The following is a 15,180-nucleotide window of genomic DNA, read 5'->3' as shown; positions in this document are numbered from 1 at the left end:
AACAATAAAAACAATTTAAATATTATTATAAAATATGTTTGAAACGTCAAATAAAGTTAATAAAATTTAGTTGAAAGGTCTAAATTCACACATTTCTAAAGTTGAGAAATTAAATTTGATCAAAATTTTGAAGATAGACAAATTCTAATTTTCACATAAAGTTAAAGGATACAAAACATATTGAACATAAAACTTAAGTTCGGACTAGTAGAAGTAACATAAGTAATGAGGTACACTAAATTATTTAGTATGAAAAAAAAAATACAAGAAGGAAGAGTTAAGTTATATTTTAAAAAATTATCAGTTTTTCACATGTATCACATGTAGAAGTAACATAAGACAATATTGAAATGAATGTAGATATTAATAAGATGTTTTTGCAAAATTGGTTTTATATTTTTCCTTCTTTCTTTTATTAGTTAATAGTTCTATAAAGGTTTATTTTATAAGTTATGACGAGTTTCACTATGAAAACTCATGCCGCAAAGTTCACATAAGTATTATTTTCTAAGTAACTTGTAATTCAACTAAATATTATTTCAACACATTACTTTTGACTTAATTCGAATATTTTTTTTTAGCTCTTAATCACTCTTAATTAACTCGAGTGCGTTGAAGTTTTTCTTATAAGTCACTTATGACTTAAATAAGTATTGTTGTGACAAGTTGCTCCTAACTTGTTAAACACAATATTTGAGTGATCAACAAATCACAGTTTTAACTTATTAAAGACAACAATATGATTACAAATAATGTTTTAGCAAAGTTTTAAGACAACAAAATTTCAATACAATTTTGGCATTTACAAAATGATCATTTTGGTTCTTCTTATCTTTTAAAAGAGTCTTTATATAAAACTTTATAAGAGATGACCCTTGCAAACCTTTTTTTGTACATTAAGTAACTTTTAATTTACTTAAATGTCTTCTTCTTCTTGTTATTGTTGTCCAACTTTGATGTAGAGAACCATTGAATATGAAACATTAAATTTTTTTTATCTTCTTTATGTAACATCTTTGATAGTTCATAGTTGACAACATTTATATCCATGTGTTGCATAGTTTTTTACTTCTTTAAGTGACAAAATAAAACATCTTACTAAATATAGATTGGTTGGAGTTGACATGCTTATGTTTTAAAGTTAACAAAAATTTCAACTTTAGCTTGAATCTTAAGAGATATTTGAATGTCTTTGAACTTGAGTGCAAATCTCTTGACAATAAATAATGAAAAAATTATATGCATCATTAAACTCAAGCTTTGAAATATTCTTCATGTATGTCAACTTAAAGTCTTGGTATACTTATTGCCAACTTGAAGTCTTTTTCTATACTTATAGTTTGATTGATCTTCAATTACTTATCAATTGAAGTGAAACTTTGTTGTCAGATAAAGCACATGCACTCATAATCTTATTTAGTGATTGTCAAATGCAGCTGCTACATTTTTTTAAGCTCTAAATTCAATCAAAACATTCAAGGTGTTCAACTTTTGCCCCAACATTTAATCATATTTAGCACATTTAATCTCACACAACAATAAAATATTAAAAAACCTAATTCAAGTCATGGGACAAGACAAGTTGCCCATACTTTAACCCGTACAAACTACAAGTTATGTAAAATGAGCTTGCATCATATGTAATTCTATTTTGGATATGTGGAAAATTGGACTTAAATGTCTAATCCATCAACATTTTGTTTTAATGTAGATTATTGACTAACTCATATAACTCATCCACATTATCATTCCTAACTTTTCCCATAAACAAATTAGAGCATATTGCAAATTATACACGATAGGTCTATGTGGATTAGTGGAGATAGATGTTCTATTAAGTGGTGAGAAGATGATGTTGGTCTTACATATCTCGACATGAGAATACGTGTAAACTTAGGTTCTAATAAATTTATTATTCTATGGTTTATTTATAAATCTAAGTATTGGTTTAGATCAAATTTTACTCTATGATGATGAAGTATATTTAATAGGAGTTTTTCAAAAGACATCACTTATTATTCCAGTTGTATCTTTGATGTGTAGATTTATGTGTTATTTTTATAATTATTTTATATTAATATTTTAATGAAACTAAATTAATTGTTTTTAACTTACTAATAATAATATTTCATATATATATATATATATATATATATATATATATATATATATATATATATATATATATATATATATATATAATATTTATGTGAGTTGTTAATGTGTTGCAATAAATAATCTATATATGTAAATATAATGGTGGTATCATTTATATATGTAAAATTACAAAAGAAGACATATGTAAGAAAAATTTATTTGTGATTTATTATTAAATATTTGTGTTTATATACCTATTATATATGTTTAACTTATATTTTGAAATGTTATATAGTTTTACATTGGATAGGATATAGATAAAATTTCATTAAATCTTCACATTATTTGTGTAGTTATTAACAAAAAATATCTACACATGTCTTTAATATTTTTTATTATTAAATTACTTTTGTTCTCAACTGATTTAGTAATAAGTGAAATAAAAGTATTACTAAATTAAACTAATCCAATTTGTATCTCAATTGGATAAAATCATGTTATCGTAATCAGGTATATTTAATTTCACATATTAAAAGTGTTTCGGTTTTTATTTTGTGGGACTGAGATGTTAACTTTTCCGACGTGTTTTCCTTATCTTTAATCGTCTGGAGCGCCTGAATCACCTGTCTTCCTTCTTGACAGAGGGGGAGGTACGTAAATAATAATATATTTAAAAGGCTTTGCGGTAGTCAAACACATTGACTAATAATTAAACCAGACAATCAAATTCAATAATAGCGGTTAATTGTCCATTGATACCATATTCTCGTTCCATTTGACCTGTCAGTCACTCATAAATAGCGTATATTCGCATTTAATATGACCATTAAACATATTAATTGGTCATTAATGATTTTTACATTTCCTGGTTAGTGTTTGTTTGACCACCAGTCGGTTTCCTGTTTTGGACGCAGATTCTTCTTAGCCGGTCGGTCACCGGGGTATAGTACATTAAGCCCCCAAAGCCCCGAGTAGTTGTTTTCAGGTGCGAAGGGGTTTAAATATGCCGGACGAGAATGGGAGTTCACAAGTAGCGTTTACCTCTCGGTTTTTTCTTCAACGAGAAGGATTTACCTCTCGGCTAAGAGGGATTTACCGCTCGGTCTTTGTCTTCAACTTTTTGGTTGATGAGAGGGATTTACCTCTCGGTTTTTTCTTCAACGATAGGGATTTACCTCCCGGCCGAGAGGGATTTACCGCTCGATCTTTGTGTTCAACTTTCTGGTTGACGAGAGGGATTTACCTCTCGATTTTTTCTACAACGAGAGGGGTTTACCTCTCGGCTGAGAAGGATTTACCATTCGGTCTTTGACATGAACCGAGAGGGATTTATCTCTCCAGCCTTCAACATCATCTTTTTTGGTTACCAGGAGGATATTATGAGCATTGATGTGGTGCGCCAGTGAACTCTTTTCTATTTATAAAGCTTTTAATTTCTAATATAATCATTTAAGATATTAAATTATTTAATCAAAGAATAGGATAAATTTTTGATGATTTTGTAGAAAATAATTATCAAGTATGTTTGAACATAACCGAGTGCGGTGGTCGTTGTGATTGCGAAAGCTGGATCGAACGATGCGATTGTCGTCTCAAGTATTGCTCGCTGGGTAAGGAAGAAGGAGCATTGGCCGATGCTCATCTTGCCGTCTGTGATGGCGACGAGGTCCAGGAAGTGGAGGCCGTTGCAGACGCCACCGGTGACGAGCCTTAAGCAAGAAGCCAACGATGACAGACCCTTTATCTACAATGCTATCAATTGCTTTAAGAATTGCTTTCATCATGAATTGGATGATGGAAATCATTGGATCAGAACCCTACAGAAAAAGAGTTCCCCGATATGATAAACGAGGTTAATGTAGACCGCAAGAGCCATAGAATTTGTTGAGTTTTTAAACTCAATGCCAGGTAAATATATTATTACATGTAAATGCTTTCAACCCATGATTTTCTTCCAGAGATTAACAAAAAGCTAAAGGTTCCCGACATATTTTTATAATGATATATTTATTTTATTTATTTATTTTTATTATATATCACTATATACATTTTCTAATGATATAATGAAAAAAGTGTTTGTAATGCTCTCAAACAATTTACGGGTAGGTTTTTATTATTTTATTTTCAAATAAAAAATACTTATTTTGTTGACAAAACTTCATGTAGAGATGATGACTCATGTGGTGTAGTAGGTTTGTGGTGTTGATTTAAAATAGCGATGTCAATACCGAACTCTCAACTTAGTTTCTGATAATCTTTCTAGTGCTTTGTTGTTTATCCATGCTCCTCGTGGTCACCGTTTGGGTTTGTCACTCGGCTCCACGGTGGGCGCCAAAATGTTTCGGTTTTTATTTTATGGGACCGAGATGCTAACCTTTTCGACGTGTCTTCCTTGCCTTTAACCACCTGGAGCGCTTGAATCACCTGCCTTCCTTCTTGACAGAGGGGGGAGGTACCTGCAAAAGGCACTCCGACGCTCAAGTTAGGAACCTTTTGATAAGCCTCAACTCGCATTTAATATGACCATTAAACATATTAATTGATCATTAATGATTTTTACCTTTCCTGATTAATGTTTGTCTGACCACCGGTCGATTTCCTGTTTTGGACCCAGATTCTTCTTAACCAATTGGTCACGGGAATATAGTAAAAAAAGTATAATTTTCTTAAAAATTCAAAACAAAAACAGTTTTTTGTTATAATCTTATATTTAAACTATTTAAGATATTTGATGCGATATTTGAATATTGTAATATTAAAACAAACAACTAGCTAATGTTATATTTATCTCAACCCATGGTTGCATAAATATAAAATTTAGGCTTAATTGTATTTTTTATTTCTGAAATTGAAGTAATTTTGATTTTGATTCATTAAATTTAAATAAGTATTTATAAATATTTTAATTTGAAAAAGATATTATTTTAATGTTTACATTAAATATTTTTAATCTCTTAAATTTAATATTTAAGGACTAAAAACTATATTTAGATTTTTTTTTTCTTTTAAATTTGAGGATCAGAATAAAAATCTACCTTAAATATAGGGGGACAAAACAATTAAACCAAAATTTTTATTACCAATATTCATAACAAAATTGAGGCAATATTATAGGACTCTAGTGAATTGCATATTTTGGAAATTGACCTAATGTTGAGCGACTTATAACTTTTTTGTGACTGGACTTTAAAAAATGGTGTTGATAGAATAATATGAAAAATATTGGTTCCAATTATTGTAGGATGTGATGTGATCATAGTCACGGTGTCTCAATCCATGGATAGGTGATGACTTGTATGGCTATGCATGGATGATCATATTATTCGAGGATAAAGAACTAATGGTCAAATATTCAGGCATCTCTTTAAATAATATATTTAAGAACTGAGTGAAGTAAAATAGAATTTCACACTCTTTTTGTTTAAAAAAAACGGAAATCAAGGTTTTTCTTCAGAATTTATGAACTCGAATGGAAGTAATTAATAAACAAGTATTTTAAAATATATGCAAAGATTTTATATATAAAAACATTAAAATATATATTTATTGGTTTAACTAAATTTTAAGAACTTCTAAATTTAAATATTTTAATTGAATCTCCATTACATATTTGATATTTGTATACAAATTATTTTTTATAAATAATCGATTTAATATAATAAATATTGATATATTTTATTTTAATATAATAAAAAATTACAATTTTAATAAAAAATCAAATTTTGTTTAAATTTCATTAATGATTATGATAATTAAAATGTGTTTGAGTTTTAGCTATTGTCTTTTTTTTAGTAATTGTCATATGTATTTATTAGAAGAAATAAAATTAATGATAATATATGATTACAATGAAGGGAGTCTTTTTGATCTTTGCTTGTTTTTGCACATATTTGAAATATATATATATATATACATCAGCGTGAGGGTGTGTGTTGGAAGTCCCACATCGACTACAGATAAGGTCAATTTATAACATATAAGTGGGGTACAGACCTCACCTTACAAGTCGGTTTTGTGGGGGTTGAATTAGGCCTAGAATCCACTTCTAACACACACACACATATATATATATATATATATATATATATATTAAGTGTAGGGATAGGAGAAAAACACGTTTAAGAAATAGAGAGAAAATGTCATGTAAAAGTTGAACGTATTAGATAATACAAATGTTTCACTAAGTGTAAGTGTGGGGAAGTATTGTAGATATTATGTATAATTGTATTTGGTAGATGTTATGTGTGGTTAGGTGGAGTAGATGTTAATGTGTGATGTTATGAAGGATAAACTATTTAAGTGTGGGTGAACCAAATAGATGATATAAGATAAGTGTAGTAGATGGAGTGTTTAGTTAATATTACATAGAGACAACGTGATAACTAAAAATACTAACTTGGAATGACCGTGTTAGGTGAAAATTGCACTAGCTAGATGTTAAATGCAATTACACATAGTAGACAAATGTTTTAAATGAAAAAAAAAAAAAAACGCACGGTTAAAGAATAGATAACAATAAAGACATGGTGAATTTGTTTTATGTTAAAATTGGTTTTTTTTAATAAACTTTTATTTTTAAAAATTTATTTAATAAGTCTGAAAAATAACTTGAAATAAAAGCACGTAAACATGGATTAAGAAAGAGAAACTTGCATATAAATTATTTTTATATTGGTTCAAATCAAAATATTTTATGTTCAATTGTTAATTACTTTAAAAAAAATAAGTAAACAAGTTACAACAATGGAGTAAAGTGTAAGTTCAAAAAACACCTCTATCAAATTTTTGACTGTTGGGGTATTGATTTTGTTGGGCTTTTTCCACCATCATTTAATAATGAATATATTTTGGTGATTGTTGATTATGTGAGTAAATGGGTTAAAGCTATAGCATGTCCAAAGAATGATGCCAATACGGTGATTAAATTCTTGAAAAGGCAAATCTTTTCACGTTTTGGAACCCCCAAGGTACTTATTAGTGATGAGGGTTCTCATTTTTGTAATGCTCAGCTTGCTAAGCTACTTAGACATTATGGGGTGAAACATAAAGTGATTGCACCTTATCACCCACAAACAAATGGTCAAGCTGAAGTTTCCAACAGGAAAATCAAGAGGATATTAGAGAAGACAATGGCTTTTTCACGAAAGGATTGGTCACATAAATTAGATAATGCTCTTTGGGCATATAGGACAACTATGAAGACTTCCATGGGGTTATCACCTTTTCAGATGGTATATGGGAAAGCATGTCACTTACCAGTGGAGACGGAACATAAGGCTTTGTGGGATTTGAAACTTTTAAATTTTGATTTTCATGAAATTCAAAGCAAGCGAAGAAATCAATTGTTAGAGCTTGAAGAGATGTGGTTACATGCATATGACTCATCTAGGAGCTATAAAGAGAAGGTGAAATTTTATCATGACAGAAAGTTGATAAAGAGAGTCTTCACTCCAGGACAACAGGTGCTATTATTTAATTCACGGTTGAAGTTATTTCCTGGAAAATTGAAATCAAAATGGTCGGGACCTTTTGTGATAAAGCGTGTGTTGCCGAATGAAGCTGTGGAATTAGAAACTCCAGATAATGATGTTCAGCAGTGGAGTTGGGTGGTAAATGGTCAGAGGCTCAAACATTATTTGGGAGGAGAGATGGAGCAATTCTCCACGATAATGATGTTGGTGGATCCATGAGGTTCGGGTCATGCTCGTGACGTTAAACAAACGCTTTTGGGAGGCAACCCAGGTTTTATTTTTCTTTTCTTTGTACTTTGAATTAGTAGTATAGGTTCATTTTATGTTTGTGCCTATGCTTGGCTTGTACACTGATTCTGATAATGGTTCAATTTTATTGCATGATGAGTTATTTACTACTGATGATTGATTGTGGATGATGATTGAGAACGTGTGAATGATGATATCCAGGTTGATGTTTCACTAATTATGTGAACAAATGAGTAAGTGATTCATGATTGTGATTTTGAGGCTAAGCAGGATTCATGAATGACAAGTGAGAAAGCATGATTGTGTGAGGTATTGAGCTTCAGAGTTTTTGTTGATGTGTGCATTGTTCACAGGGAATCATGAATGATATTGACTTAATCTTGATAATTGATTGAATTGCATGTGTATGTCATATGATCAAGGCCATGCTTGGAAAGCCCTTAATTAGCCAAACTTTCACCCAAAGAATTTTAAATGATATACCATTCTTGAACCTTGGCCTTAAACAGTATGAAAACCCTTGTTTGAATTGAATTACCTTGAGTTGGGTTGAGGATAATTGTATGTGTTGAAAAGGTTCAAGTTTGGGGTTGTATGGGGAAAGTAAAAGGCAAAAGAAAAAGCATTGAGTTCAAAAGTAAAAAAAAAAAAAGAAAAATGCATGAGAAAGAAAAAGAAAAGAAGAAAAGAGAAAAAACATGTAAAGTGAACTCAATGTAAAAGGAAAAAGGGAAGAAGTTGGAAATGAGTGAGATTGGTTAAAAAGAGAGTATGCTTGAACTTTGAATGATGATTTAAACTCTCTTAACTCAAGGATTTTGTATTCTAGAAAAACCAATTTTTCTTGATAGTCCAGCCACATTACAAGCCTTGGAAAAAGTCCTTGCGATGACATTTGCATGTGAAGATTTTGATTGTTTTAGATGAATGGCAATATTGTTTTATGTGACATGTGAACAGTAGAGAGTAGAGTGACCTCCTAAACACTTGAGTGATTGAGTGAAACACTTGCTTGGTGAGAATTGTTAAATCCATGTTTACATCTATGCTTAGTTGATTGATCATTCATGAACAAAACATCTGTTGGAAAAAGATTGATTATGTGAACTAAATTGGATTGTAAACATGCATGCATCTTTATAGGATTGCACTGAAATCTGAATTGTATAATAACTTGTTGTGAGAAAAAGGAATTTTGAAAAGTGTGAATGATTTGATGAAGAAGTGGAAAACCAAGTGTTGTCTTGTTTGCTTGAGGACAAGCAAAGTTCTAAGTTTGGGGTTGTGATAACAGTCTAAAAATCGTTCTTTTGATACTTAAATTTGATATTAAAACACACCCTTTATGGCTTAGAATGAGCTTTAAATCAAGTAAAACACTTAGTTGTGTCTTGTGAGAGTTAAAAGTTGGTTTTAGAGATATTATGCTTGTTTTACATTGTTTTACAGGGTTTTAAGGTGAATTGAAGATGGAAGTGAAGTGAGGTGGACTTAGACCCATGAAAGAAGGAGAAAAATGATGAAAAGAAGGGTCAAGTGAGCCATGAAGCGTCAGAATGGACCGCTGAGCGCTTAGAGCGATTTGAGGAAAACCGCTCAGCGGCAAAACTAACCGTTGAGCGGTCAAAGCGGCAAGAGGGAAACCGCTGAGCGGTGAACTTAGGTGCCTGGATGGTTGTTTGTTTTTATTAGCTAGATTTTGTAATCTTTCTGTTATCTTTTTGGGCTTATATATAGCCCCAGTGCGAATCAAAAGGGGATTCTTTTGGCAGAGAGAAACATTCAGAGTTATTCCACATACCTTGGAGGAGATTTCTTGGATGCTTAGGCTCCTTTTTATCAAATCTAGGGTTTGCTTTTCCATTCTTTCATTATTTTCATCTAGTTTCACCATGACAATGGTGAACTAAACCCTTTGTTGTTAGGGAACAATGTAATCTTTTGAAACTCTCATATATCGAAATTCTTATTTATTTCATATGCTTGTCATATACTTGTTTATCAATTGTTGGGTTTTCATCTATGCTTAATGCTTTTATTGTTTAACTCATTCAGTAAAAGTTGTTTGTCTTTATTGATACGGGGACGTACGGTAATGTCATGAACTGGTGAGAAATTCCTTGATTATGCTAATACCTCTTAGGGATAAGGGTAGGACGACCAATTGTATTTTGCTTCCGTCCACATTGCATTATTAGTTACTAGGGGAGGCTAGGGATAACAAGTCGGTAATTAATAATAGACTCTTTTCACCAAGGGATTAAGTTAAGGGTAGGCTAGAAAGTTTGCATGGCAATTGGATAAATAAGTGAAGTAAATAAGAAAAATATACATATGAGAGTGAATAAGATGAAATTGTAAACCCCAACAACACCATTCATCCATAGTTTTTTTTAAAGCCAATTGAATCACTGCATTTGCATGTTTACCTTTGTTCTTTGCATACAAACACCAACTTAATTCTTTTCTCAAGTTTTACGCGATTTGTTTACTTGAAAAGTAAGGCCTAAGAGTCCTTTGGGAAACGATACTTGGACTTACCCATTTATATTACTTGATAACGATTTGGTACACTTGCCAGGGACTTAACATGTCACACCTACCGTTGAGCGGTGAACCCAGCACTGAGCGCTGTACTTTAGACTTGGGCTTGTTTTCTGTAATTTTTCACAATTTGTAAATAGATCAGTGCAACCCTTAGAGGTCATCCTTTGATAGAAAGAACACAAAAAACCTTCTTCACTCTTAGGAGGCGGATTTTGGATGCGAAAGCTCCGATCTACAACTTTTAGGATTTTATCTTTCACTCTTTTCATTTATTCCATTTAGTTTCACCATGTCCATGGTGAACTAAACTCCATTGTTGTTGGGGGAACGATGTAATCGTATTTGAAACTCTCTTATATTGAAATTCTTACTTTATTCATATGTTTTGTTTATCATTTGTTTGAGTTTTTCCTCTGTTATAATTCATGCTTTGTTTAAGACATTATTCAAACGCATAATCTTTGATGTTTTCTATATGGACACATATAGTTAGGTCTAGACATGGGAAATTCTCTTGATAGCAATATTACCTAGACATAGGAATAGGAGGATCAATTGCCTTAAGCTTTTGTGCAAATGCATGAATAATTGCTAGGGAGACTAGACATAGTAAACTAGTAATTATGAGTAGGCTTTTTTCACCAAGTCATTGGGATTAGGGTAAATTAGAAAGTGGCATGAACATTGATAACAAAGTCAAATTTAGTAAGAATAGTATATATTTGAGAGTGGATTAGGATGAAACCGTATACCCCCATAACATCATTCATTCATATCGTTCAACTGTCAATTGACCAACCTTTGCATGCATTTTATTTTCAATTTTGCATTTAAGACTCAAATTGTCATTTATTCAAGTTTTATGATTTCAAAACATCACACGAACGTTTAGGCCTAAGAGTCCTTTGGGAAATGATACTCAGACTTACCGTTTTAATATTACTTGATACGATCTGGTACACTTGCCAGAGCCTTAACAGTAATGCATGATAAATTGTTAGGGATACAAGACATTGTAAACTAGTAATTAGGAGTAGGCTCTCTTCACCAAGACATTCAGTTTAATGTAAATTAGAAAGTGACATTAACATTAATGAAGGAGTAGAATTCGTAAATACGTGAGAGTGGATAGGATAAAGTCGGAAACCCTAACAACAAAATTCATCCATATAATTCACCTGCATTTATTCTTTGGTCAATTGATCAAACCTTTTTTAATTTCGTTTTTGCATATAAACCCTATATTTCGTTTTTCAAGTCTTAAATAATCAACAAATCACATGAGTGTCTAGGCCAATGAGTCTCTAGGGAAACGATATTCGGACTTACCATTTATATTACTTGATATGATTTAGTACACTTGTCGGAATCTTAACAAACAACAAGCCAGCTTCCAGAACCTCCTAACCACATCAACACCGCCCTTGCCCAAATCCTTCCCAAAATAGACCAACCACAATCACCATCCTTCGAGTTGTGAATATCTTTGTTTCCACCTTTTTTACGTTCATCAAATAAGGGAGAGAAAAGTAGAGAAATTGCATTAAACAACAACTCTTAAGAGAACTCTAAAACTCTTCACTACATTGATTATTTATTCATCACTTATTTTTACAACAATTTCATTAGCACATTTTTATGATTATATATATCTTCATGTTTCATATATTTTCCTTAATAATTTAGTTTCATTCATGCAATCTAATCCAATCCAATGATGATGACTTATGGAAGACATAAATCATTCATAGCATATTTAAATGATAAATACTAATGCTTTAATATCATAATATGTCATGTGATTAAATGCCTGAATGTTGTGATGAAAATATAATAAGTCATGCGATTGAATGCTTGAATGTTGTGATAAAAATAGATTATCAGATTCAAGGGAAGTATAGTTCTTAAATCCTACAAAGACTGTTTTAATATCAGGGGGATCTAGGAGTAAGGGGGAGCACACCTAAAATATACATCGTTTAGTAAGATAAAAAAAACCTTGACAATATCCAGACGTTTTCAAAATCATCATTAAACATATTTCGTTTAGCATGAATATTTGTTAAACATAAAAAAAGGGGAAGATTGTTGAGACAAGATCATCTAGAAAAACTAGGCTATCTAGCAACTCTAGTTTTGAAGTTTAATAATAAGCATTAAACGAAATATCTTTTCAGAAACAAAAGTGCCCACTTGACCAAAAGCATTTAAAGTTTTTCAAAATGAAAACATAAAGTTATATACGCGAAGCTATGCAAATCATCCAACTGCCAATATAAAGTCTTTTCAAAATAAGAACATGCAAAACAACGTTTCCCTGAATTCTATATTGTCTAGCATGTTGTTCAAAGGAAGCCTCTAATCAAAAGAAAAGCCTACATAAATCCCTTATGTCAATATGCTTAAGAATTTCTATTCATGTGAGAATTTTCTTTTGTTGGAAAAAGAAGTCAAGCTAATTGTAACTAGAAATTTTTTTCTTACTCTCTTTAATTATGTATTTCTCTTCTTTTTATGTTGTGATGAACTAAATTGATGTATACTACATGATATTTTCAACATGTGTTGGATGATTCTAAAGATAAAAAGGAAGTTATCATTTTCCCAAAATCACAATTGTTAATAAAAAATCGATATCATCATTTTCTTCTTGTGCCAAAGGTTAATATTTTTATCAATACATATATGTTATGCACATTAGTAATACAATCTTGGTTGAAGCAAGTATACTTTTGTTAAAATAAACAAACTTTAATATATTAATAGGTTATGTTTGTTAGGAAACAGGTAGGTTTCATTTTACACCAAGAGGGGGGGTGAATTGGTGTTAGTTCAAAATCAAAATCTTATCGCAATCTTGGTATGAAAATTCAAAGCTTTAAATCTTTCCTTGAAATGCAAGTAATTAAAATTCAATGCAGCGAAAAAACGCAGTTGACTGCTAAGCAAATATAGTCGACTGGAAATAAAGAGTGCAGAGATAGAGAAAATCAAACACTGGTTTTTATACTGGTTCAGCCAATAATTCCTACATCCAGTGTCCTTCCAACCCAGGAAGTAAATGCACTATAATGGTTGCGGTGTTTACAACAAGGAATTTATAGAAGCACCACGCAAAAATATAAATCTCCTCTCTAACCCAAAACCAAATATAATTGCACACACAAAACCAGAATTGCAGCAAGAATCCCCTCTTCTGCAATCTGCACCCACGTCGAACAATCCTCAACGTGTCACCAGCACTTTTCACAGGATGCCAAGCCTATCACAGCAGACTTCACAGGTTGTCAAGCCTTCAATCAAACGCAACAGTCTTCACAGGATGCCAAGCCTTCAAGATCAAACAGAAGCACCTTCTTTGTGCAGATATTGATCAAGTAGTATGAGCAATTGACTCCTCCCTTTGAATCTCTCTCAAGCAAGATCACCACCGTCTTTTTGGAGAATTCTTAGAGCTTCTAAAATAAAGAATTCAATCTAAAACAAGAAAATGAAAATGTCATATCACAAAAGTCATAAAATAATTCGCGTTCTGTCTATTTATAGTTTTCTGTTATATTAGATTGCTTCTCAGTCGAATAGCCTACTAATACAGTCGAATGTATTAAGACAATTATAACAGACAGTGAACACAAAGGCTCCTCAATCAACAAAATCAATACACATTTATTACAGTTGACCAGGTCACATAGTCTTAACTAACTTTTGAAAAATATAGTCGTTGGAGCATGTAGGCTTAACAGAATTTCAAACAGATCAATAACACAGTCGAATATGTGATCCACAATGTCGACTGACACATGAAAAATCACTTTGAAATTCTTTTCAACATAAAATCTCATATAGCACTGGTTCACAAAATCTGTACAAAGATTTTAGCATAGTCGAAACCATTATGAGTGTATTCGACTGGACTAGAACTTTGTCACAACAAATATAAGTTTATAAGGTGCTTATGATCTTTTCTTTCAGAAATGTGTAGTAATCAAAAACATTTTATTTCACATTTCAATACAAGCATGTTCGACAAATATAACACTCAATCAATCATAGGAACATACATTGTAAATCAACAAAACATGTTCAACAGATATAACAAACACTTCAAAACAAGAACATGTAATACTGGAACATGTGTACTGTTATTAAGCATTGTGTTGTCATCATCAAAAACTAGTTTGATATAGAGTTTGTGTTGTCAACAATCTTAACAATGTTAACATTATTGTTTTACCGCGTTTAAGGTATTGACATTGTCTTTGCATTAAGAGAAAGAACATACTTCTATACATGGAAACCTTGATATTGTTGTCATTTAGAAAGTTTAAACAATTAAAATTACAATACAACTAAAATTTAAAATGTCTAATTTGAGAGTCTTGAATTTATTTTGTCTCCTCCAAATGTCTCAAATTGTGTTTACAAAATTTTCCCTGAAAATAATAATGCAAATAATTAGCTCAGAAAATTCAAATTAATTAAAATTAGAATTTCAGGTCAAATTAAGCATAATTAGGAAAAACGGGAAAATACCGGACAATTAAGCACAATTCCCCGATTAATTCTAGCACAATAAACTAAGTGAAATCAATAAAATATTAACTCATCATACACCTTACATCATTCATCCATAGGGTTAGTACACCCTTTCCGCGAGGTTAGTACACCTCACATTATTCATCCAATGGGTTGGTACACCCTCCGCGAGGTTTGTACACCTCACATCATTCATCCATAGGGTTAGTACACCCTTTCTGCGAGGTTAGTACACCTCACTCATTCATCCATAGGGTTAGTACACCCTTTCCACGAGGTT

General features: G+C 31.3%; 1 protein-coding gene across 1 annotated transcript; it reads left to right on the top strand.

Moving 5' to 3' along the window:
* Positions 1–7,226: 7,226 nt before the first annotated feature.
* LOC111240831 lies at positions 7,227–7,787 on the top strand. The gene has a single exon (XM_022776655.1). The coding sequence runs from the start codon at positions 7,227–7,229 to the stop codon at positions 7,785–7,787; it is 561 nt and encodes a 186-aa protein (XP_022632376.1).
* The last annotated feature ends 7,393 nt before the right edge of the window (positions 7,788–15,180 follow it).

The sequence above is a fragment of the Vigna radiata genome, unplaced genomic scaffold (assembly GCF_000741045.1).
Source record: "Vigna radiata var. radiata cultivar VC1973A unplaced genomic scaffold, Vradiata_ver6 scaffold_165, whole genome shotgun sequence".
NCBI classification, from domain to species: domain Eukaryota; kingdom Viridiplantae; phylum Streptophyta; class Magnoliopsida; order Fabales; family Fabaceae; genus Vigna; species Vigna radiata.
Note: the sequence above shows the minus strand (reverse complement) of the source record. Positions and strands in the feature narration are given on the sequence as shown.